General features: G+C 39.8%; 1 protein-coding gene across 1 annotated transcript in view; it reads left to right on the top strand.

Annotated features, from left to right (window-relative positions):
• Nucleotides 1–18,508, top strand: part of FANCC (FA complementation group C) — a 54,289-nt gene extending 35,781 nt beyond the window's left edge. Inside the window, exons 8-14 of the mRNA XM_056848224.1 lie at nt 1,394–1,446; nt 6,417–6,516; nt 8,981–9,056; nt 9,195–9,276; nt 10,821–10,995; nt 15,400–15,600; nt 18,344–18,508. Of these exons, the coding sequence (XP_056704202.1) occupies nt 1,394–1,446; nt 6,417–6,516; nt 8,981–9,056; nt 9,195–9,276; nt 10,821–10,995; nt 15,400–15,600; nt 18,344–18,487 (831 nt within the window). The 3' untranslated portion in view covers nt 18,488–18,508. The remainder of the gene's footprint in view (nt 1–1,393; nt 1,447–6,416; nt 6,517–8,980; nt 9,057–9,194; nt 9,277–10,820; nt 10,996–15,399; nt 15,601–18,343) is intronic.
• Nucleotides 18,509–23,752: the final 5,244 nt, after the last annotated feature.

The following is a 23,752-nucleotide window of genomic DNA, read 5'->3' as shown; positions in this document are numbered from 1 at the left end:
TCTAGGACTCTTCAGTAAAATAAATAATGACGGACAAGTTACCTGGAAAACAGCTTACCCATTACTTCTGGTGTTCCTCTACAGTGTAGAGGTGCAAAGGAATATTAGATGTTGTAGTGACTGTGGTAGATAAATGGCCACTTGGAGGGGCAGAACCATAAAGGTGAGGGAGAAAAATAGATGTTGCTGGTGTTAAAAAAAGAAAGTCATTGAAGAAAACTGAACAAAAGAGTCCAAGGGGAGGAGGAGAGATTCACCACAGGAGAAAGTCATTTGGTGAACAAAATGGTGGCTCAATAGCTGAGTTAATGCCAGTGCTGAAGAAAAAATGCCCAGAGTTAAACAGTGGCAGAGATGATTGACCTGAACTAACAGGAGTTAAAGGCTGAGCATACAGAGAAAGCTGCAACAACGAAAACTTCAAATCTCTCTGCCTCTGTCTATGAGTCAAAGTGTGAATGAGAGTGAATAAAGATAGTAGGAAGATTTTCAAATAGTGAGAGAAGTGGTTAATTTTCTAATGTGGGGAGAATAAACTATTGTTAATTAACAGCAACATGGATTAGAGTCTGTAAATTGCATATACTTGGATAACAAAATCCATGTTATTGTCGAAGGCTTTCACGGTCAGAGTTCATTGATTCTTGTAGGTTATCCGGGCTGTGTAACCGTGGTCTTGGAATTTTCTTTCCTGACGTTTCGCCAGCAACTGTGGCAGGCATCTTCAGAGTAGTAACACTGAAGGACAGTGTCACTGTCCTTCAGTGTTACTACTCTGAAGATGCCTGCCACAGTTGCTGGCGAAACGTCAGGAAAGAAAATTCCAAGACCACGGTTACACAGCCCGGATAACCTACAAGAATCAAAAATCCATGTTGTTTGCTGAAACTTTGACCCCTTGTTCCAAAATAAAGGTAATTTGGTGCCTGGTAGAGTTATTTACCAACCAAAGCCATACACAGTAAGGTGTTTTATACAATTCTGCTCCACCACCACCACCCCAAAAAAAACCCAGAGAAAAACTCTAGTAATCAGATCAGTCCAATGTGTTCCGTGATGTGATCTCGGGTCACATGGGTTGATGGAGAAGCTCAACAGGGTTTCTGGTTTTCCCTGTGAACTGAATGAGAAGTTCCAATAACAGAGCTGAAAACAGTTGAGACAGGGATATTGTTGGGCAGCAGCATGGGTGGTCATAGCAAATAAGCTGTGTTGCTTACCTGATGCTACAAACCTCTGTTTAAACAGAATTTGTTGTGACATCAGAATGTCTTGAGTGAGAAGGAGCCCTTTTTAGCATAGGTGACAGGACTTGGTGATCAGCTACTCTCTCTCTTTGTATTTAAGAGATACAAAATTTTGTCTAAATTAATCTCCCATTTTCCCCCCACAGCCCCGAGCTGCATGTCATCCAGCCATCTTCAGAACTGTTGAAGAATTTTTCAAGTAAGGTTGCATACAGTTTATCTGGAAGAGTTTATTCTAACCATCTCAAATAACTAGAGGAATTTTATTAGCAATTTAAATAAAGATTTTATTTCTGTCTGTGACCCTTGATGAGAGTGCCCCAACATAGCCATTTGTAGATATGATAATAGCTTGTGATCAGTATTATTATTTATTATAAAAGTTTAATATTAACACTATGATCCAGAGAACTAAACACTTACCTCAGTTACACCGTTATACAAGGCAAAAAACATAAGATGTTGCATGGCTGACAATAGTAAAACAGACTATTCCAAAGGTACTTATTTATGATTCAAGATCCTGCAGTTGTTCTTTGTTCAAGTAAACGAGTTCCATCACACCATTCATTCATTGGTTCATTTGTTTTTGTAAAAGTTTTATTGACTACATGGTTGGCCTGTGCTGATGATAAAAGCACCAAAGCTAGACCACCTACAGACAAGGCAGTCCTTTCTATGTACTTGGGGTCATAACTGTAAAACTTTTTTTAGAAAAATAGCCTGACAAGGACTGAAAATGCTCCAGAAGGGATGGAATGCTGAGAGCAGATGAATGTCACATAAAGGAAAAGAAGCTGGTGGTGGTGGTGGGGGACAAGCCTGTTCAAGAGCTTAAAGAACCATGAAGGCGAAATTTTTGAAGATTGGGGTGGGATTTGCATTCTACTCTCTCCCCATGATTTCTAGTCGGGCCCCAGTTTGTTTTCTGAATACACTCAAAGCAGTTTTACAAATGAAAGCCCCAGGTCCTAGCAATAAAAACAGAAGTCCTCCAAACTGGGCTACAGCAGAGGAAGTCCTGCTCTTCATCCTTTGGTGACAACCCTCAGGGGTGGGGTCCATAGCAAGACTTCTCTAGTGATCTCAGTAGATAGTAGGGATGATTTGGGGAAGAGGGGCTGGACCCAGGACCTTTGGAATTTTACAGGTTAAAAGTAGGACCTACTAATGTCAGTAAGCTGATAGGCAGCCAATGAACTTATAATTGGCAGGTAGCAAATGAATTTAGTGTCATCCATTATCTGGAGCACTTCACAGAGTGATGCAAGAAGACAACTCCTGCCCTAGGGAATTTACAGTCTAAAATTTAGAGATGAGGGACGTGACAAGGAGAAGGGAGAAAGCTGAGTGTAGGGGTAAAATGGAAGAATATGATTGAATTTCAGCTATTTGCACTTACGTTTTGTTTCACTAATTGAGAAAAACTAAACAATTCTGTCAGGGTATTTTGAAAGAAGTATTTTGGAGGGTGTGAGAGAGAAGGGGAGGGTGCAACATCAAGAAGGTGTTCTGGGAAGCAGTTTGAGGCACAAGAGGCCGTGAGGCGAAAAGGTGATTTAAGGTAGTAGGAGATAGTTGTATGGCTATATATATATTTGCCATCAAGTCACAGCTGACTTATGGTGACCCTGTAGGGTTTTCAAGGCAAGAGACATTCAAAGGTGGTTTGCCATGGCCTGCCTCCACATCACAATCCTGTTATTTCTTGGAGGTCTCCCATCCAAACACTTGCCAGGTTGAGGCTGAATGTGTGTGACTGGCCCAAGGTCACCCAGCGAATTTCCATGGCAGGGTGGGGATTCAAACCTGGGTTTCCCAGATCCTAGTACAACACCTTGACCACTACACCACGCTGGCTCTCATGGCTATAATAAGGGCTGTGAAAAGAAAGGTAAGGGGTTGAGGCCATAGGAGGGCTTTGAAGGAAAAGATGAGGTTGTGCTGGATTCAGGAAAAGTCAGGAAGCCAATAGAAGGATTTTAGGAGATGCATCACAGTGATGAGAGAGGTAAATGTCATTTAGAACATAGTGAGGTTTCCACATTTTGAAATTGGGATAGGAAAAATACAAGTTGTTGTTTGGGCGTGGCAAACAACTGTTTTCCAGAAACCAATTTTGAAATGAGCCGAGGGGAGTTTGCCTATCATTGGTCATCGAGGAGGAAAAGGCAATGCAAGAGTCTTCTTTAAACAACACTTCACGTTAACTATTATAGAAATTAATGATTGAATTGCACTTTATATTCCAGCAATTTTATTTTCAGTTAATCGAATCATAACATTTCCATGAATGCTAGCTTTGTCCTAAGAAGCTGGAAAGATTTACTGAAAGCAGGTGCTAGATAGCGGCTTTGACTGTTCTATTGCTAATCTTCAGTAGAGTGGGTATTGAGATAAAATTATTCAATATAAAGCCAAAAAGAGTATAGTAAGTATTTTTCAGTGCATTGAAACAACTTTGAGCAATGTGCATTACTTACCACATGGTGGCTTTGAATCTTTGTCATGAATCTTTAATTTTGAATTTATTCTGCTTCCTTATTGCTTTTTGAACAAAAGTATACTGATTTCACATGAGTGAAAAGATTAGTACTTAAAGATAGTACAAGAAGTCAAAGATAGTATGGCACATTAACTTTTTTAAAATTCCAAGAAAAAACTGCTTTTATTAAATTATTGGTCAATAGGGACTGAGTCAAAAGCAACAGTTTCACTGCAGAAAAATATTGCACAACTCTAAACGTAATCAATTTTTTTTGCAGTGGAAGGGTTTGCATTTATAATGTTATTGCAAGTGATTGAGGTTGTTGATTTCACCAATAAATATTGTATACTGTCTCTGAAATCTTACTTAGAATTTGATACAGATTTAGGAATGAAAATATCTCCAAGTACAGGCAGGGCAAATTTCAGAAACAACAACTCCCAGTTCAGAAATTTGCAAGCCATAACAAGTAGGGCAAACCCCCACTCTTTTGGCTTCTCCCATAATGGCTAGGTGCCAGCCTTCTACCAATGCCTGCCTTCCTTCCCTGGTTCCCATATTTTGCCACATTTGCTAAATTAAGGGGGAGGGAAGTAAATGTCAAAAACTGATGTTCATTTAAGTTCCCATGGCTCCTCTCTACAATTGTGGTTTCTGAATGTGCTTCTATTGCTGATGGGCACTCTAAAAACTTATAGGGTTTTTTTATTATACTTTAGGAATGAGGAATAGAAATGTACACTTCACAGGATTCAATGGATGATGTATGAGTGCATCCTTGGAGTCCTTAATTGCATATGGAAACCATGGAAATGTAAAAATAGCCCTGGACTCTCCCATCCCTTTTGCCATCAAGTCACAGTTGACATGGTGACCTCGTAGTGTTTTCAAGGCAAGAGATGTTCAGAGGTGGTTTGCCATTGCTTGCCTCTGCGTCACGACACTGGTGTTACTTGGAGGTCGCCCATCCAAATACTTGCCAGGGTTTACCCTGCTTCTGAGATCAGGCTAGCCTGGGCTATCCAGGTCAGGGTGGACTTTCCCAGTGCTCTATATATTTATAAATGCAAACCCTTCTATTGCAGAAAAATAGTTTATGTTAAGAGTTGTGCAATATTTTTCTGCAGTGAAACTGTTGCTTTTGACTTAGTCCCTATTGACCAATAATTTAATAAAAGCAGTTTTTTCTTGGAATTTTAAAAAAGTTAATGTGCCATACTATCTTTGACTTCTTGTACTATCTTTAAGTACTTGGCGTGTTTGGGTAAGTGCTACTGGTGCTCATATTTTCCCACCACCAGTGTGAAGGAACTCTGACTATTTCGAAGTAAAGAACTCATGAAAATAAGAGATTTTTTGAATGGGTCTCCAAGCAAACTTGGATAGAACACCCCAATTATGAATCTAGAACAGGAAACTTCACACATTGCTGGTTTCGACAGCTGAAATGTTAAAAGAAATAGAAAACAGAGCATTTTCTGCATTCGTTGCCAGTGTTTTCTTTATATTGGAATGCAAGATACTTACATGCGTAGCTGCCAGTATAGGCAGGAGTGGGCAGACTTCAGGTTGCAACTTTTTATTTTGACAGAACCTTACTCTGCCAGTTGGAGCTAGTCACAAAATGGCAGCTGAGAGGGTGAAGCTTGTCACATTTACCTGCTATACCCCATGGACTATGCCTGTCTGTATAAATAAAAGTTCGCTGATTTTCTACAGAGCAGGATTTATAATGCTGATTCTGAAAACTCTGTAGAAGAGATATACACGGACCTGTTCCCAGGCTGATCAATCACTACTTCCATTTTATAGATGAGTAACAACAACATTTTTAGAAAAGAAAAATGGGTCTTGTGGACTTATTTTAAGGTGGGGCTCTTTAAGAACCCATGGCAGTTTATTGTGGATTTGGCAGCATTGAACTGAACATATGAAATTAAATTGTGGCTGAGACAGGTTGTGCTTTTGCTCAAGTTGCGTTAATCCAGAAACTAGTTATTTCCAGATCTGTCAGTGATGGCAAGATGAAGGAAAATCACTAGGAGGAGCAGGATAATAAATGCAAAGACATGAGAAGGAAATCTCCTGCTCCCACCCCTGTCTAAATAGACTATAGAGCCTATATAAAGGTTTGCCGATGGCTGTTCTGTTCCTATTACATTAATGTGTAACCTGGGAAGAACACATAAAGAAAACAGAAATATGTTATCCGGAGCTTGGAGGAGAGGAGAGCCCAGCAGTTTACTGCTAACAGATAATTTCAGCAAAACATACCAGGCTGCCAGAGGACTAAAATATAGTCCTGACAGCTGTGCCACCTCTTTCTTCTCTTTTCCCAAAGTTTAATTCATTGCACGTAATCAAAATCTAGTATAAGAGTTTGATGCATCTAAGTAACCATATAGCCAAACATGCGCTGTGTTTAGTGGGGTATCTGTAGGCTTCCATTGCCAGTGGATTTGTTCTAACAGCAATTATATTGTAAAAAGGTTTTTATGTCTTCACTTTGACTTTTTAAGTTCTCTTCACTTGCCAAGTTGGCATAATAGTTGTGTTTAAGGCACAACTCAAGGCATGGGGAGAATGCTCCCGTTTGGTTTCTTTTCTTCTCTCAGTGGATGGCTTTGTGATTGACATACTCAAAATCTGACCTGTCATAATTAAACTTTTTCACTTTTCAGGAATGCATTGCTGGAAACTGACGGAGCATCAGAAGTAATGATTATAATACAAGTGTTTATGCAATGCTTTCTTCAAGCTTATCAAGAGAATAATAAGCAGGTGAGTCAAACTACATTTTTCATTATTTAAAAGTAAGCGTGAAGGTTGAAACTTTCATACATATCCACATAACAGTTTTAGGTATCAGGAATACAGTGAGCCAAATAATACTTTTCTGCTGCAATAAATGGATACCAGATTATATTTGAAGTGTCTTCAATGGTATCAAATGTAAACATATGTGTGAAGCTAATATATATCTCTTTTGAACAACAAGCCATTTGATAATATTAAATTGGAGCAGTCCAAGGTACTTTATTATCACCTGCCCAGGCGACTAAAGTGTTTCTTTCTCCCTGATGTTCTCTACCTCCATGCAGAGCTATGATATGACTGTGCTCTGGCCCCAAAGTGGCCACAGAAATCAGACATTTCGTGATTTAAAGATAATTCCGTCATTTCAGCTTACCCAAATATGTTGTTTTTTTCCCTGGGTTGGCACATGCCCAAATAATGATAAAGTGCGTACTGGATCTACCTCTACAGCCAAATGACCTTAGCCTCACACAGCATCTGATTCCTTGCTCTAGTTTTATATCTCTGTAGTACTGCTGGGTTGTCCTTTTGCAGCAGTCCCCTAAGCTATCTCATACTAGGGGTGATTTCAGTCATGAACCTGTTGTGGAAATGCACCCATTGAATTGTTGACACGTGCCGCCTTCCGTCCTGTATCTAACTCAGAGAAACCAGCTTTTCTGCTGTGGTCAGATTTGCACAGTTTCTGTGTCTTGACTGGCTCATGTCTGAGAGCTACCATCCCACTTCTTAGAGCACAGCACTGATTGGCTGATCTTAGTTTTAGTCATTAAACCACCACAAATTTGTAAGCTATTGAAACTTTCAAAAAAATTGCACCCAAATTCTCATTTGGGGCCGTATAGTCCATTCAAGTTTTTTCTTCTCATGCAAGCCTTTCCATTTTCAAATAACAGGTTCTGCTTTGGGGCTTCTTGATGATGACTATTGGTTAGCAAAGGGTGGATCTTCTTGGAACCAGAGCAGTAATTGCCTGTAATTAGTCTTGTGATTAAAATTTTCTTTCCCTTTTCAAACAGTATGAGTGAGAGTTGAAATGGCAGCTGCCTTAGTTAATATGTATGGATGCCATGAACATTATATTATGCTGTTCTGTTCATGGATCATTTTACAGCCTTCAGGGCATGGGGGTGACTGGGTGGAGAAATTGAAGAGAGAGCCAACACCGTTCAAATAGCCAGGAGCCAGACATGCTATAGAGCTGCAGTACTTCGTCTATCTCATAAAAACAGCATCACAATGAAGTCTTCTCTGTGTTATTTCTGCAAGATTTCATTTTCACTCTGGATTACAGAAGAGACGATCCTGGGTGTTGGTTTGACATGCCAGCAGGAGTGCTTACAGTTTTTAAATAGTGTGCATGCTTTGATGTAACTTGTTGATTTTAATGAGAACTTCAGGATATTCAGAAAATCTTCACATTCTAGCCATGTGCAGTATTAATAGTATCATATTTGTTTGTAAAAATTCTGATGAGAGTGAAGTCCTTTGTGTACCTTTTGAATTTCTGGAACACCTCTGCCCACTACTTTGACTTGGGAACCACAATATACAGTGAATATTATCGTATTATCTAGTTGGCTCAAGAGCCAGCCTAGTCCAACACGCTGCTTCTAGCAATAGCCACAAACTCAGTATGAAGATGGTTATTATGTCCTGTTACCTTTTCCCTAGCACTTTGTATTCATAGGGAAATTGCATGTGTAAATGGAAGCATCATGTGGCTATTATGGCTAATGTTCTTGGCACATAGTCAAGTCCCATACTCAGCAGCCTTTCCTCATAGGAGAGGTGCTCCAACCCTCTAATCATCTTGGTTGCCTCTTCTGTACTTTTTCCAGCTGTACAATATCCTTTTTGAGACATGGCGGCCAGAACTGTATAAAGTATTCCGAATGAGGCAGCACCATGGGTCTGTACAAGGGCATTTTGGTGTATTGGCCATGTTATTCTGAATCCCTTTCCTAATAATCCCCAGCATGGGTTTGCCCTTTTCACTACTGCCTCACACTCAATCCACATTTTCATTGAGCTGACAATTGACCACAAGATCTCTTTTAGTCTTGGCCTCAGACAGTTCAGAACACATAGGTATATACATATTATTGCTTCATTGGTTGACTCTGAGTTCTAATAGGAAGAAAAAAGGCAAATTTCCCTCTCTTGTACAGCAGTCGCATTTTTAACGCCCCCCCCCCAATCTCTCCCTTACAGAGATTTTATTTTCAGTCACTTTCTGAATAATTGCCAGCACTGAATTGACTTTTTCCAGTTCTTCAGGGCAAAACTGATGATCTTACGTAGGTGCAGCAAGCTTTTATGCTATCTTTTGCATGTTTTCTGGTGTGGAATTGAGCCATAAGTGAGTCTTTCTTGTTCCTGGCAATCTGCAGATATAATTTTTTTAATTGTTGCCTGTTCTTTGTAGCACAAGTTTCCACTGAAGGCCTACTTTCCTCATAGTCTACATTCACTGTTGAGAGCTTTCCTCAGACAGCCCTCAGGTAAGACCAGCTATGAATTATTTGTCATATTAGCAAGCCCTGCAGTTGTGTTTATTTTGTCTTCTCTTCCTTTGTTAATACAGAAGAGGCCACGTTTCAGTCTTCACCGTAGCCAATTTTTGTTGATTTTTTTTTTAGATTTGCCAGCTACTGGTTTACATCAGCATTTGATTCATATTGCTGAAATGTTGAAAGCAATAGTAAAAACTAATTGCATGAGGTAAGGTTATGATTTTTTTCTTTTCATATTCCTTTAAAGTGAGAATGCATATTTGACTGTGACAGCTTGGTAGTATCAACTGCAGTCTCTTCAGTTATAATGTACTAAATGCCTAAGCACAAGCTCAAAAACAATTTTAAAATGACATTAGCAGTTAGAACTCTGATCCAACAATTGCTTATAATTCCAAGGCTCTCTCCTGTTTACAAGGGCCTTCACATTCATTGCATTGAGGGAGCAGTTCAAAAAATGTAGCCGACCACCCAAACATTGAACAGAACGGAGAAGCTTATTTGCATACCAGTGCAGGATTATATTGAAAATGGTCAGGGTTCTAAAGTTTGTTTCAAATAATGCCATTAAAAGCAATTGTTGTTATAGCTGGTATCAATAATCTTCATTTTTGCTTATATGTAGGTTTAACAACAATTTTTCATGACAATTTATATGCCAGAGCATTGAGAATACATACTAATAACAGTGTCTCAAGTTGTTTTGCCATATTTGACTAAGTTTTTACAATATGCTTCTGAGATCTGGAGAAATTCTAGCTGATGATTTTTTTAATGAAAAAATCTATTTTACTCAGGCACTAGCAACATTGTGGAAGTGCATCTCTGTGACTCTTATTAAAAAAAATTTAACCAGAGAAGAGCATAAATCATTAATCTTATGAACCAGAGCTATGGTCAGCTTCTGAAACTCGGTGATATTCCCATAACAAACCAATTTTATAGATGTTTGCTTCCCTTTTGGGGATAGGTTGCAGTGTAAAAGGGATTATTCAGACTCAGAAGACAGCTTTCAAGTCCCGGGGAATGTAAGGACTGCAGTTTAGTAAACTATCCATGAACATTTGTGTATGATCTCGTTCTTTTGGTATGGCACAGAAGAAAACATGGAGATGCATGTAGCATTCCAGTTCTCATATATCAAAGAAAGTTTTCTGCTCAAACCTCCCCTCCCCTCAAGAAGCTACCCCTTGTATATTTACTTGCAATATTCTGTTGTTCACTGTTTTAAAAGCTGGATCTGCTTGTCCTTTTGGTTAAAGATATACTTGATCAATATGATTGTCCACAATTATGTTCAAATGTACCTTAGCAGTTGCATCTGTGCACTGCACAGTACATTGGCATTCATGGGTATACATCTATATGCAAGTACGCTAGAGACTCTGGGGAGAGAGTTCAACCCTGACAAATGAAACCTCTGTAAACTCACACTAAAATCCCCCAAAGGTCATAAAGGAACAGAGTTTTACTAGGGGTGGGTACTAGAAAATACGGACTGTCCCTGGTAAAGGAGGGTAGTTAGAACATATGTAATACTTTGGGTGATGTATAAATGTCTAATATAAATAAATTGCTGGAAGCACTCTTCCTCTAAGAAGTGTTCTTCCAAGTGTGGAATGGCTGTTTTCCTACCGTTGACAGGCTGGTTGTGCAGCTGAAGCATTTATCAGCCTGCAACTGTTGGGAGCTTTCAGTGAAATTGCAATGGTAACAGACAAAAAACTGAGATATGCTTTGGTGCTGTTGCAGATCTTGTAGTAACCTCTTTGAAACCTGGTTTCTGTTCATCCATTTTGGAGAATGGGCTGATGCCGCCGCAGAACATTTGCTGGTGTCAAAAGCAGAATCTTCAGATGCTTTGTTGTGGCTTTTAGCATTTTACTATGATCCAAATGATGAGAATCACCAGAGAACTCAAACAATGGTAGGTAATTCAGCTGTATGAGTGAGCACTTGGCAGGTTTTCCGAAAAGGGAAACAACATTTTATTGGGAATGTTGCAGAGGGATTTTTTAGACCATTATTATTTCCATTTGCTGACATTTCCAGTCTAACCTTTCTACTAAGTGTACGGTATAGTTCATGTCATTTCTGCTGTTTCCTTGATAGTAGAAAATGACAGTGGATTATTAGAATGGGCCATTAGAGAGGAAAAATAAAATATCATTAGTCCCTAATCATGCATAAAATAAGATATACAATTATTTCTGTTCAGCGTCTTTTGCTTACATGTGATATTGAATCATTTGGCAAAGTTCTACATTTTTCTGTTCTGCAGACAGTTGCAATGTAACAACGTTGTAAAACGGGTGGGGAACCTTTTTTTTGCCAAGGGCCATTTGGATATTTAGAACATCATTCGCGGGCCATACAAAATTATCAACTTAAAAAGTAGCCTGCTATATTTGGTCAAACATTTAGCCAAGAGGCACGACCGGAGACGGCTCTGAGTGTCTGCCACATAGAGCGACTCGCTTTTGAGCTCTGCTGTCCACAGCTGGGCCCAAGAGATTCAGACAGGGCAGCATCCTTCTGAGCTAGAGATCTGCCAGGACCCATGAAGGGCCAGACCAAATGATTTTGCGGGCCTTATACGGCCCCCGGGCCTGACATTCCCCATCCCTGTTGCAAAATGTTGGATTGTGGTAGTAAAATGGTGCTGTGATGATCAAGAATCTAGTGAGATTAGGTTTAACTTTCTAATTATGCTATTAATGTCCTATTGATCTGCTTGGCAAAAGAGCTGCACGCTACACCCTAGTATTACAATAATGATCATCAGACAGTGCCCCAAACCTTAAGAAACTGGAACAATGCTTATTCATACTTCCTGTGTGCTATTAGAATACACTAACAGTGCATTCCTGAGGCTGGGGGCTGAATTGCCTTAGGAGACGATGTGACCCCTACGCCAGCGTCTGTGCCATTTGCGCCATGCAAACTGGCACAGACACCGCCATAGTGCCACTTGCGCCGCCCCCCCAGGACTGCCACGGCAGAGCGGCTCTCGCATGCCGTCTCAGCCTCTCACCAGTGTCCTGGGGGCCTTCTTGGGGGGCAGCTTCCTCATCCCTTTCAGCCCAGAAATGCCTCCTTTAACAACAGTGGTGCTAGCACCCACCCACCCCCCCGCTGCAGCAACCAAACCTCTTTGGAGGTGCCATGGCCACGCCGTTCCCTGCTTCTGCAGCTCTCAGGAATGAGCTATCAGAAATGTATCTGGGCATAAGCACTGTCCTGCATAACTGCCATGCATAGAATCTTATTATTGCTAAATGCTGGTGGTGATGAAAGCAATCCTAGGAAATCCAGGAAGACTCAAAGGTGGTCTTTTGTTGGTTTAAAATGGTGCATCATCTAAGGGCAGCACAAAATAATTGTAAAATCTGGATATTCTCTTTCATTATAATTCTACCACAGCTTTTTTACATCTTTACTTTTTTATTTTAAATTTACAGCATTAATACAAACATCAAAACAAACACAATACATACAATACACAAAATACATACACCATACAAAATCACTTACACTCAACCTAATACATCAAGCATTACACTACCAATCACATGCCTTACTCTGGTCTGGGTATAATATAGCTTTATTATTTCTACCATCTATCCTGCAGTTATATTCTAATTAAACAATTCAGATCGCCCATATTGTGTTTATATTTCTCTTAAACTCTATAATCTTAATTTCCATATCATTCTTCTATCTAGCTTCTAGTAGCCTTTATGTCATTCTTAACTATCATAAACATCATTATATTTCTATTACTCACTTTTCCCTTAAAAGTATTAAAAATATCTTATTATACCTATATTTTAAGAAAAACAAAGCATATTAAACTTTTTTGTGCTCTCTTTAGCATACTACATATGATTTACTTAAAGCATAATCTTAACCTCTTTATCAACTGCAGTTCAAAATTCTACAAAAGCCTTACATATTTGCATAATCATAATGTGGTTTCCATTTTCTTTCCAGCTCTTCCACTGATCTTTTTTATTTAAAAAGTTTGTCAATCTGGCCATCACTGCATACTCTGCCATTTTCTCTTGCCAGTTTTCTATTTCTGGTATCTCTTCCTGTTTCCATTTTGTGGCTACTGCCACTAGCTGCAGTTATCATGTTATTAAATACTTCCTTGTTCTTATCAATAACTTGGTAGTTTTGCTAATAGCATGATTTTCAGGTCAAACAGAAAGCTAGTTTTCAATCCTTTTTTGCACAAATCTTTTAACTTCTGTAACCAATGAATTCCTAGCTTGACTTTTTTCAGTAAATGTGGCCTGATCCCATACCCCATTTCCGAAGCAGAAGCTTGAGAAATGAAGGATGTCAGGAATTCTTTAAGTACATGATCTGTACAGAATTTTTTGCCAAGAAAGGAGTATTTTTAACCTTTGAGCAAGCAAAACATTTGTATCCAACCAATGCGAGAGCCAGTGTGATGTAGGAGTTAGAGTATCTGGTTGAGGAGTCCTGTATTCAAATCCCAACTGCTTCATTAAGCTCCCTCTGAAACCTTTGGTTGGTCACATCTCATTCCTCACAAGCTTCAGAGGTAAAAATGTACCCCTAGTCTAACCCACTAGGGCTCCTCTTATGTTCCTATGACATGGTTCTCTCAACCTCTGTGTCATAAGAACATAAGAATTCTGCCGGATCAGTGGTCCATCTAGCCCAGCATCCTATTTCACACAGCAGCCAGCCAGTTTCCCTAGAGGGGCAACAAATCGGACATCGAGGCTAACCCTTTCCCTGATGCTGCCTCCTAGCACTGGTATTGAGAGATTTGCTCCCTCTGTATGTGGAGGTTCTTTTTACTCACCATAGCCAGTAGCTATTCGTGGACTTCTCCTCCATGACTTTATCTAATCCCCACTGTCTAATGGCTTTCTCCCTAAGGCCTATGGATGAAGAGGTTAAAAATGTGATATATAACAAGCACACTGTATACCTGAGGTGGTATGTAGAAAATCAATATTGAAAGTTTTAGAGCTAGAATAGATCTGAAAGTTACCTTATGTTGCTCCATATTATGTTTGGTAATTTAGTTCAATTTGGGCTTGTTTGGAAGTTAAACATATAAAATCTTATTTTGTCATGTTTCATTTCATAAGCCTTTTTAAAAGCCCAAAATTATTTTCCTAACAGCCAAATCCTATCATAGATCAGTAGTGCAAATAGTATTTAGTGTAATGGCATCTAAAGCAACATCTTGTACCCAGGAAGTCACCTAAATGCCTCTAGGTGTTTTATATATAAACAATGTGAAGCTCCAAGAAACAAAAACACAATACAGCTCAGATCTGTCCTGTTGTTCCTGGCCTCAGAGACATTGAGCATCACAGAAAGGAGCTTTCATTGACCCTGTTCTTTCCTCCTCTAATCTCCCTGCTTGCTTAAGCAGTGTGGCACAGAAGAGATGGAAGAGCCCTGGGGCAGCAACATTACATAGACACTAGGGCTGCATATAGGTGTCAGCGTGAGGCAGTAGCCAGTACTAGGATCTTTGTGTCAGGAGCAGCCTCTGAGCAATTGTCTCAGTTCAGAAGTGGATCAGACCCTTAGCCAAGAAATGTTCCATAAATTATATTGCACATGAAGTGCGATGTACAAGGATTTCATATGCAGATCTTTAAACCAAGAAACAATACATATAGAAATGTTAATGTAAAAAAATGGCAATGAGGAAACCATTTGCTGAAAACTAAATTGTATTTTAGTAGATTATGTAATTTTTTGTCTGTTTCTTGTAGCGCCTTTTATGTTGGGAGTACTACAAAATATTTTTACAGCTTCTGATTGACTTTCCTTTAATTCATTGACTCTCAAGCCTGCTCCTATTTCGGCTTCAGAAGCTCTTTTTGTTCTGTCTGCTCTAAAAAGTAAAAGGGAAAATGTGTTGCGAACATTCTAGCCCCCTCCCCCCATTCATATCAGTCTGCTTTATCAGATAAGGTCAGATTTCATGAGGATTAATTTATTTGTAGCTGCAATATTGCGGGGAGCTTTCAAAGAGCCTTATGTTCTCTTTCCCACAATATAACAATCTGACTACATTCTGCTCTGATTTCCACCGTTTCCTTTTATACAAAAAAGGTCAGACTCTGGCACATTGCCCCAGTGATTAGTTTTGAAAGACCAAGGAGCATTACAAAACCATTCTGCTCCTTTGTGGCTGTCTTTCCTGATCCATAATACCTATTCCCCCTGCATCACTCAATCAACTAATGAATTAGTTTGTGCTTTTCTGTAAATCTCATTAAATGAATGTAACTTTGTTTTCACATTTGTTCTTTGCAATAATTCCGAACAGTTAGAAGGTAGATCTGTATATGAGCATCTCACTACCTTGTCCAGAACTCCAGTCCTTTCTGCCAGAGATCTGCAGGCTGCAGTTAACAGCACAATGAGCAGAAGGCAACCTGCTACCAAAGAACTTGCAGTTCATCTAATTATCAGCTTTCTGCTTTTTACTGCCAATGGACACGCAATAGCCAGAGAATTTATTGCTCATGTAAGTATTTAATTATCAGTGCTAGATTTTTGTTAAAACTCCTATGTAAATTATGGATTGGGAGCCTTTATGTATGGATTAGCCTTTCTTGTGTGTGTGTGAGGTGGATTCCATAATGTTGGTTCTACCAAGAAGAAGGCCTGGCTCCATTCTTTTGAGATCTGCATCATTGTCAAGCCAGGGACAGGGATGCTGAACAAAGCCTCTTCTGCATTCGGAAAAGAATGGGAGGTACCTTATGGGCAGGAGACACTTCCAGAGGTATGCAGGCCCGAGACTGTACCTGCGCTTGAGTTGGGCCCAGAAGCAGCCAGCCAGAACAGTGATATAGATGATAATTCTTCTGTGACATGCCCATCAAAATGCTACCTGAGAATCCAAAAAGCATCAAAGTCCAGGAGCACCACCAGGCTACAAACCTTATCACTCCAGAGGATTGTAATTCTACTGAGGAACAGACTTGACTACCCAGTCCTCCCATGTGAACTGAAAATTACCTTTCACATCCTGTGAAACAGGATACTGGGCAGGTTGGACCACTGATCTGACATTGCAGGATTCTTGTTAGGAAAAGAGAGTGGGAGTACTGAATACTCTTCCTAAGAATAATAACTTGATGGGGAACTATTACATTTACACTGGTCCCTGTGCAACTTAATACACTCTGACCAAGAGCAGACCAGGATGTCTTCTTCATCATGATTAGAAGGAATATGTTTAGACAATTCCAAAACTTCTTGAGATGAGGTATTTAGTAGCAGTGCATGGGCAGGAGCCAACATTTCTTTCTATCTTGATGAAGATTTCTGTTAAAGTACTTTCCCTGACATATATCAGGTGAGACCATTAGTCCAGGTACCCTTAAAAAGAAATATTTCCCAAACTTATTGTTTGAGAACTTTCAGATTAGAGTTGTCAGGAATTGAACTTGGGACCTTTAGCATGCAAAGCATGTGTTCTGCCGTTGAGCCACAGGACCTCAGTTTGAAAATTCACTTTCATAAACAGAGTTATATATAATTAAGTAGAGTTTTCAGGATATTCTTAAACTTTGTGCAAAACATGGTGGATTTGCGTTGTCAAAATGAATAACCGATGCTACATAAGACATTAGCAAAGAACCAGTCTAGTTTCCCTCTGGAAAGTATACTTTCCCTTGTTGCGCCACCAGCAGTAGAGTGCTGGTTCCAGCATCACAGCCCCTTCCTCAAGATAGAATAGTATTTTCCCAGGATTTTTTTTTCCAAGGAGAGGGGAGTAAATCTGACACTAATAAGAAAAGATAGAGCAGAATGTTCCATTTCAGTAATCTTGCATGACTAATAGTGGCTGGCCAACTTCAGGAATTCCTGAATTAAATGGATTGTTTGGATCCATTCCAATCTGGTTTCAGGCCTGGTTATGGGACTGAAACAACCATGGTCACCCTGGTGGATGATATGTGCCAGGAGATGGACGGGGGGATGTTATCCTGTTAATTCTCCTGGACCTCTCAGTGGCTTTTGATACCATCAATCACGGTATCCTTCTGGTTCACCTACTGAGACTGGTAGGCCCTGTTCTGCGGTTGTTCCAGTTCTACTTTGGGGGGTGGTTTCAGAGTGTGGTGCTAGAGGACTGCTGCTCAGCCCTTGGCCTCTGGTCTACAAGGTCCCCAAGTCTCCATCTTGTCCCCCATGCTTTTCAATATCTATGTATGGGAGAGGTCAACTGGAGATTTGGGCTGAGTTGCCAACAATACACAGATGACACTCAGCTCTATCTCTTGCCACCAGCAGATCCCAGGGACGTAATGGAAACTGTGCACAAGAGTGTGGAGGCAGTTTTAGAATAGATAAGGACTAACAAGCTGAAGCTTAATCCTGACAAAACAGGTGCTACTGTGGGGGAAGGTCTGACCAAGAAAATGGGTTGTCCCCTGTTTTGGATGGGGTTGCACTCCCCCTAAAAGAGCAGGTTTGTAGCTTGGGGGTGCTCCTGGACCCAGGCCTCCTGCAGAATAAACAGGTGGCAGTGGTGACCAGGGGTGCTTTTCACCAGCTTTGGCTGGTGAGCCAGCTGCATCCCCTCCTGGGCAGAAAAAATCTTGCCAATGTAGTACATGTCCTGGTAACATCCAGATTAGATTATTGCAATGCGATCTGCATGCGACTGCCCTTGAAGACTGTCTGGAAGCTGCAGTTGGTACATAATGTTGTGGCCAGACTGTTGGCAAGAGTGGGTTGTGGTGACCATATCACTCCAGTCTTGTTCCATCTACTCTGGCTTTCAATTTGCTTCCAGGCTCAATTCAAGGTGATGGTACTGATCTTTAAAGCCCTGTATGGCCTGGAACCAATATATCTCAAGGACTGACTTCTCCCATATAATCCTATCTGCTCACTCCGGTCTCCTTTGGAGGCCCTGGTTCAGTTGCCTCGCCATCTGAGGCTATATGGTGGCAACCCGAGAAAGGGCTTTCTTGGCTATGATGCCAAAACTCTGGAACTCCCTCCTTAGGGAAATTCATCTGTCTCCCTCTATTGCTGTCTTCACCCAGCAGAGATTAGGGAAAGACCTTCAGGCATGTCAGCTACTTATTTTTTCCTTGGTTCTTTCTGCATATTGATTAGCTGTTTTCACTTTTTTCCTTGGTGGTCCTTAGGGGCCATATAACTGAGAAATACATTATTTGCTTCTAGAGAGCAACAAATATATTTTCTTTTTAAGAAATAATTTTAATTTTCTCTTTTCTTTCTTTTAGTTTGCAGTTACATATGGTGAAGTCCCCAGAGTTTCTAGTCTTCTTAGCCGAATTGCACACAGAGCCAGCCAACTTGAAATAAAATATCAAACGACTGTAAAGCTGGTGAATGATCTTTTGCAGATCCTCAAATTTGTGGGTTAGTTTTTGTAGTGATTCTCAACTTGAGCTGCTGACTTTTTTCCCATTAGCATTTCCCCCCTATTTCTGATAGGGCATGCAGATAAATTGTAAATATGGTTGAAGATGTTAATTATTTATATTTTGTGACCAGAATTATACTTGAATGTTCTCAAGTCGCACAACAATTAGGATCTTGCTCGACTTCACTTTTTCTGTCTTAAAAACTGGGAACAGTTTTGTATAGGCTTTTTCTCATGTAGTTTAATATGCAATGTAATAAATATTTGAGCATTAATTGAAATAGTCAACTTAGTCTTTACCTCATAGAGATTTTTTAAAAGTTGTGTGATTTTATCAATTAAGTTTTTCTATACTCTTTTGGACAGCTGGGTAATTGCTTGTTTCTGACATGTCTATTTGGAGAATAAAGTCACAAACAAGTGATAGAGGTTTCTAAAGCAAGTGCCTGTATCAGATTGGTAGTTGTTCACCTCCTTATATTCAGTCCGGGATTCTTTCCTCCAAAGGAAGCACAGCTTGATTTGCTAAAGTAGCATTAGTTAGCCATTGTGCTTCCGTGACGGATCGAAGGGAGACTTGGATTTTTCCGGGAAAATTAGGTCTGTCAGAAATTTGATGTCACACAGAGACTTGTGGTAAAAGTTCAAAACAACAAGAATTTATTTATAACAGAAAGGCAGAATGAGATTTAGGCAGGTAAACTTGGATTTCAGAAAGGTATTAGGATATTCAAAAAACAAACAAACAGAGTAGGCACTTCACAATAATATATATTTACACAAAAGAGGTTTGGTTCTTCTAGATGGTATGGCTAAACTCACTTCAGGATGCTAGATTTATAACTGGTTGACAGGTCGTACCCCAAAAGTTCTTGTTAATAGTTCCTTATTCTCTTGGAGAGAAGTGACAAGTGGAGTGCCTCAGGGATCTGTCCTGGCCTCTGTGTTGTTCAACATCTTTATAAATTACTTGTATGAAGGAATAGAGGGGATGCTTTTTAAATTTACAGATGATACTAAATTGGGAGTGGTAGCAAATACAGTAGAAGACAGCATCAAGATACAATATAATCTTGAGTGGCTGGAAAACTGGGCTAAAACAAACAAAATGAATGTAAACAGAAATAAATGTAAAGTTCTGCATTAAGGTAGGAAAAATCAAATGCAGAATTATAGGATAGGGGAGACTTGTGTTGGCAGTAGTACGTGCAAAAAGGATCTAGGAGTCTTAGTCAACCATATACTGAACATGAGTCATCAGTGTAATGTGTTAGCTAAAAAGGCAAACGCGATTTAGGGCTGTATCAACAGAAGTGCAGTGTCCAGATCACGCGAAGCGGTATTGCTTTGCTCTGCTCTGGTTAGACTTCACTTGGAGTATTGTGCTCAGTTTTGGGCACCGCAGGTTCAGAAAGATATTGGCAATCTGGAACATCTCCAGAGGAGGGCAATGAAGATGGTGAGGGGAAACCAAGTCCTATTAGAAAAGGTTTGACAAGCTGTGTTTATCCTGGAGAAGAGACAACTGAGAGGAGATATGACAGCCATCTTCAAGTATTTGAAGGGCTGTCATACAGAGGATGGTGCGGAGTTGTTTTCTGTTGCCCTAGGTCAGACCAGAACCAACGAGTTGAAATTAAATCATGAGTTTTCGGCTAAACATTAGGAAGAACTTCCTGACAGCTCTAGTGGTTCCTCAGTGGAACAGGCTCCCTTGAGAGGTGGTGGGCTGTCCTTCTTTGGAGGTTTTTAAGCAGAGGCCATCTGACAGCAATGCTGATTCTGTGAGAGTGATGGCAGGAAGGGATGAGTCAGTGCTCATATCTTGTGACCCTTTGCTACATGGAAAGGTAATGCTGATCGCCACTTTGGGGTCAGGAAGGAATTTTCCTCCAGGCCAGATTGGCCAGGGATCCTGGAGGTTTTTTGCGTTCCTCTGGGCATAGAGCAGAGGGTCACTGGGGGAGTGGGGGGTGGAGTTGTGAATTTCCTGCATTGTTCAGGGGATTGGATAATCCATGAGGTCCCTTCCAGTTCTGTGTTTATACGTTTGATTCCTCCCTCATAGTGAACCTCTCTGTACACAAGGTATGTCTGAATAGTTTAAGCCTAAAGTTATGATGTTTCAAATTCTTGTCATTTAAGAGTGGGAAAAGATACTAGGATATGTCTGGAAATCCTTCACATTTTTATTTGCAGAAGGGCATACTTCCCAGAAGGTTTGCAATTAGGTGTTTACTTATTTCTGAGTTTACTTTGTTGACTTTCTTTGAAAACTTGGCCCCAGATGTGGGCTACGAAACGATGACACACACATATTGCTTGAAAATTGAACAAGTTGTAAAAAACAGCTAGAAAAAAGGGAAGGGTGTGCATGGCCACATCAAACTAAATGGTGAAATGTAGCTGTGTCATATCTTGAGTTCTACGCTGGCTGTTGACTGTGTGTGCAGCCTGGCCATCACACAGTCTTCTGCCTCAACCCGCTCGCTAATTTGTGTCTGGATGAAAAACTGTAAGACTGCAGCTTTCTCATATGCCGCCAGTGAAACAGTCTTACGGCTGTTCTGCCTCATTCTGGCAACCAGCCTTTCTCAGGAGTAGGAGTTTCCTGGAAGATATGGATCATCCTGGATGAAACATCTCCGTTTGTATGTGTGAGTGGGAGAAGCAGCTGCCATTTTGGCTCCCATCGTAGCACAGAAAAAAATACATTATAAGGCACTTATATTTAGGGGGTTACCACATTATGTATTCCCAGCGATGTATTAAGAGTTTGAAAATGTTATAAAAAACATTGCTTTAAAAGGGTTTTTGGATGCCACGGCTAAAAAATATGGTTGGAAGACGTCTTCACAGCTAAAGGGGCCAAAGTGCGAACAGTATTTTTTATAACATTTTCAAACTCTTAATACATCGCTGGGAATACATAATGTGATAACCCCCTTAAGTGTATGTTGATAAAGGAGGATATTCAAACAAGATCTTTTACAGACGGTAATTACCGTTTCAAAGTATTGATCAGTAGCAGAGGATATTTTTGGCTTCTCTTTGAAAAATGTACTGTTTCTATTTTACACCTGTGGAACTTCAGTAGTGCATCTAATGGACTTTAGATGTGTTCTGTGCATTGCAGTCTTTAGTTGGGTTACAAAAACAGCATATTGGCAGGAACTTCAAATGCCCATAATTCACAGTAACATTAACATGTGGGTCTGTTTAAGTCCACCTACTAAGCTGGCTACTAAGCTGAAAACTGATGTGCTTTTTCCTTCAAGTACTTGCTTGAACTTTTTTCAAAGGCATGTTCATGGTTGCAATTTCAAATGCTACCTTAGCTTTGATTTCTGGGAATTTGCATTGGGGTGGTCCATTTGAGAGCAATTGCCAGAAAGGAGTTTCCGTTGCTTATTCTGGCTGTCTTCCTTCTACCATCTGTCTGACTACAGAAAAGGAGTTAAAAACCTTTTGAGCCTCTTTCTGAATGGCTTAAGTATACTTAGACAGACTCAAATGGTTTCTTTTAATGGCCAACATTGTACAGCCAAATTGGGCTAAGAACTAGATCTCCCATCCCCATTAAAAAAAAAACCTGGACTAATTTCAACTGGCAGCAGTAAAACATCAGCAGTATAGTTTCTAACAGACAAGTGTTTTGCCTAAATAATAATTTAAGTACTGAGAAAGGGGGGGATTGGTGAGTTCATTACTGTTTGAGATTTGACATTTACGCTGTTCTCTTTAATTTGGCTGCTAACCTGTTAGTTTAAATCACAGTAGTTCTGTATTATCCTTTATTAGCCAATTAATCTCCAAACTTAGAGTAGGAGAAAAGCTGCTGCTATTTCTGCAGGTACTCTTGTGCATTCCTAAATTATTCCTCACTATTTTGACACCTTTTTGACTTTCCACATTTCTTGGAAGCAGTACTGGGGTCAGGTAAAATAGCAAGTTGGTGTTTGAAGGCACCAAGGTACTTCTCTGTTAAACAGGGAAAATAAAGGGGTATTTGTGTGTGGGTGTTTTCAGTTAGTTGATGCTTTTGTAGAACAAGCACTTGCTGCGTCCACTGTTCTCTCTTGGGACCTCCATTATTTTTGCTTTGCTGGCATTACCTGGTTGAATATAGACCACCCCTCTGCTCTGTGAGCAGTTACTTCATATAAAGACAGGTTCTTAGAAAAAGGTAAGCTCATTATGCAGTGCTTGATTACTTTCATCATTTAGCTTTTATATATTGTCTCTCACACACTTTTAAAAAACCTGGTATTCTTTTTGCAAAGATATAGAAAATTACTGCAGAGTTGATTTTGTCCATCTAAATTAACTAAGGCTGCAACCCTGTGCACACTTTTTAGGAAGCAAGTGCAGTTGAACTTAATGAAACTCAGGATGTATCTGCTAGAAGTAAAAGAAGTAAAAGACATACTGGGGAAGCTGGGAGCCAGTTATGGGCATAGGAAACTCAACAAAATTAACTTGTATTCTGATTTGTCCATTCATTTCAATTTGAGAAAGAATCACATTTCAGAGCAGCACAGAAAACTTAGTTTGATATTGTTGTTTCCTTATGTAGCAAAACAAGCAGCAGAATTTGCAACAATGAATAGTGAAAAACAAACAGAATTGGTATTGCATCTGGTAAAATATATGAATTTTTCCCATTGAAACTTGTTTTATCAAAAACTAAAGAATTAGAAACAAAACCGTTTTTTTTAAAGATTTTATTTTTTACAAACAGAAAAGGAAAAAGTGGAAGCCTTATCACCAACAACAGTTACAATTACATCGAAGTTATAGCTTCTTTTTGCTTTTTGTTCAAACAGAAATTTCTCTGGCTTTTCACCATCCTGGGCTTGCAATAAACTTCAGCCCTTGGACCGTATGAACACAGAGCATCTTTTCTACAGAAGAAATTAATATTCAGAACATAATCTGGACCTTGCCCTTCCCAATTAAAAGCTTGACTTAAATGACTTAAAAAAAAAAAAGAGAATTGGAGGGTAGATTCAACAGCTCATAAAGGCTCTATGTAGTTATGATGGTGGTGTACAAAGTTAGAATCCAAGGGTGGCCTCTTCACCTGCATGCACTCCTTGGGAGCTTCCAGTAAGCAGGCTGGTTCCTATTGGAAATAAAATTCAGAAACAGCAAAGCGAATCTGGTCATGATACTGCTTACATAGCGTATCCCATTTTTATGTCACTCAACATTTCAAGAAACTGTTGACAAAGTATCTCATTCTCTACTGCTTTCCCCCCAAAAC

This window comes from Euleptes europaea, chromosome 4 (genome assembly GCF_029931775.1).
Source record: "Euleptes europaea isolate rEulEur1 chromosome 4, rEulEur1.hap1, whole genome shotgun sequence".
Classification (NCBI taxonomy): Eukaryota; Metazoa; Chordata; class Lepidosauria; order Squamata; family Sphaerodactylidae; genus Euleptes; species Euleptes europaea.
Note: the sequence above shows the minus strand (reverse complement) of the source record. Positions and strands in the feature narration are given on the sequence as shown.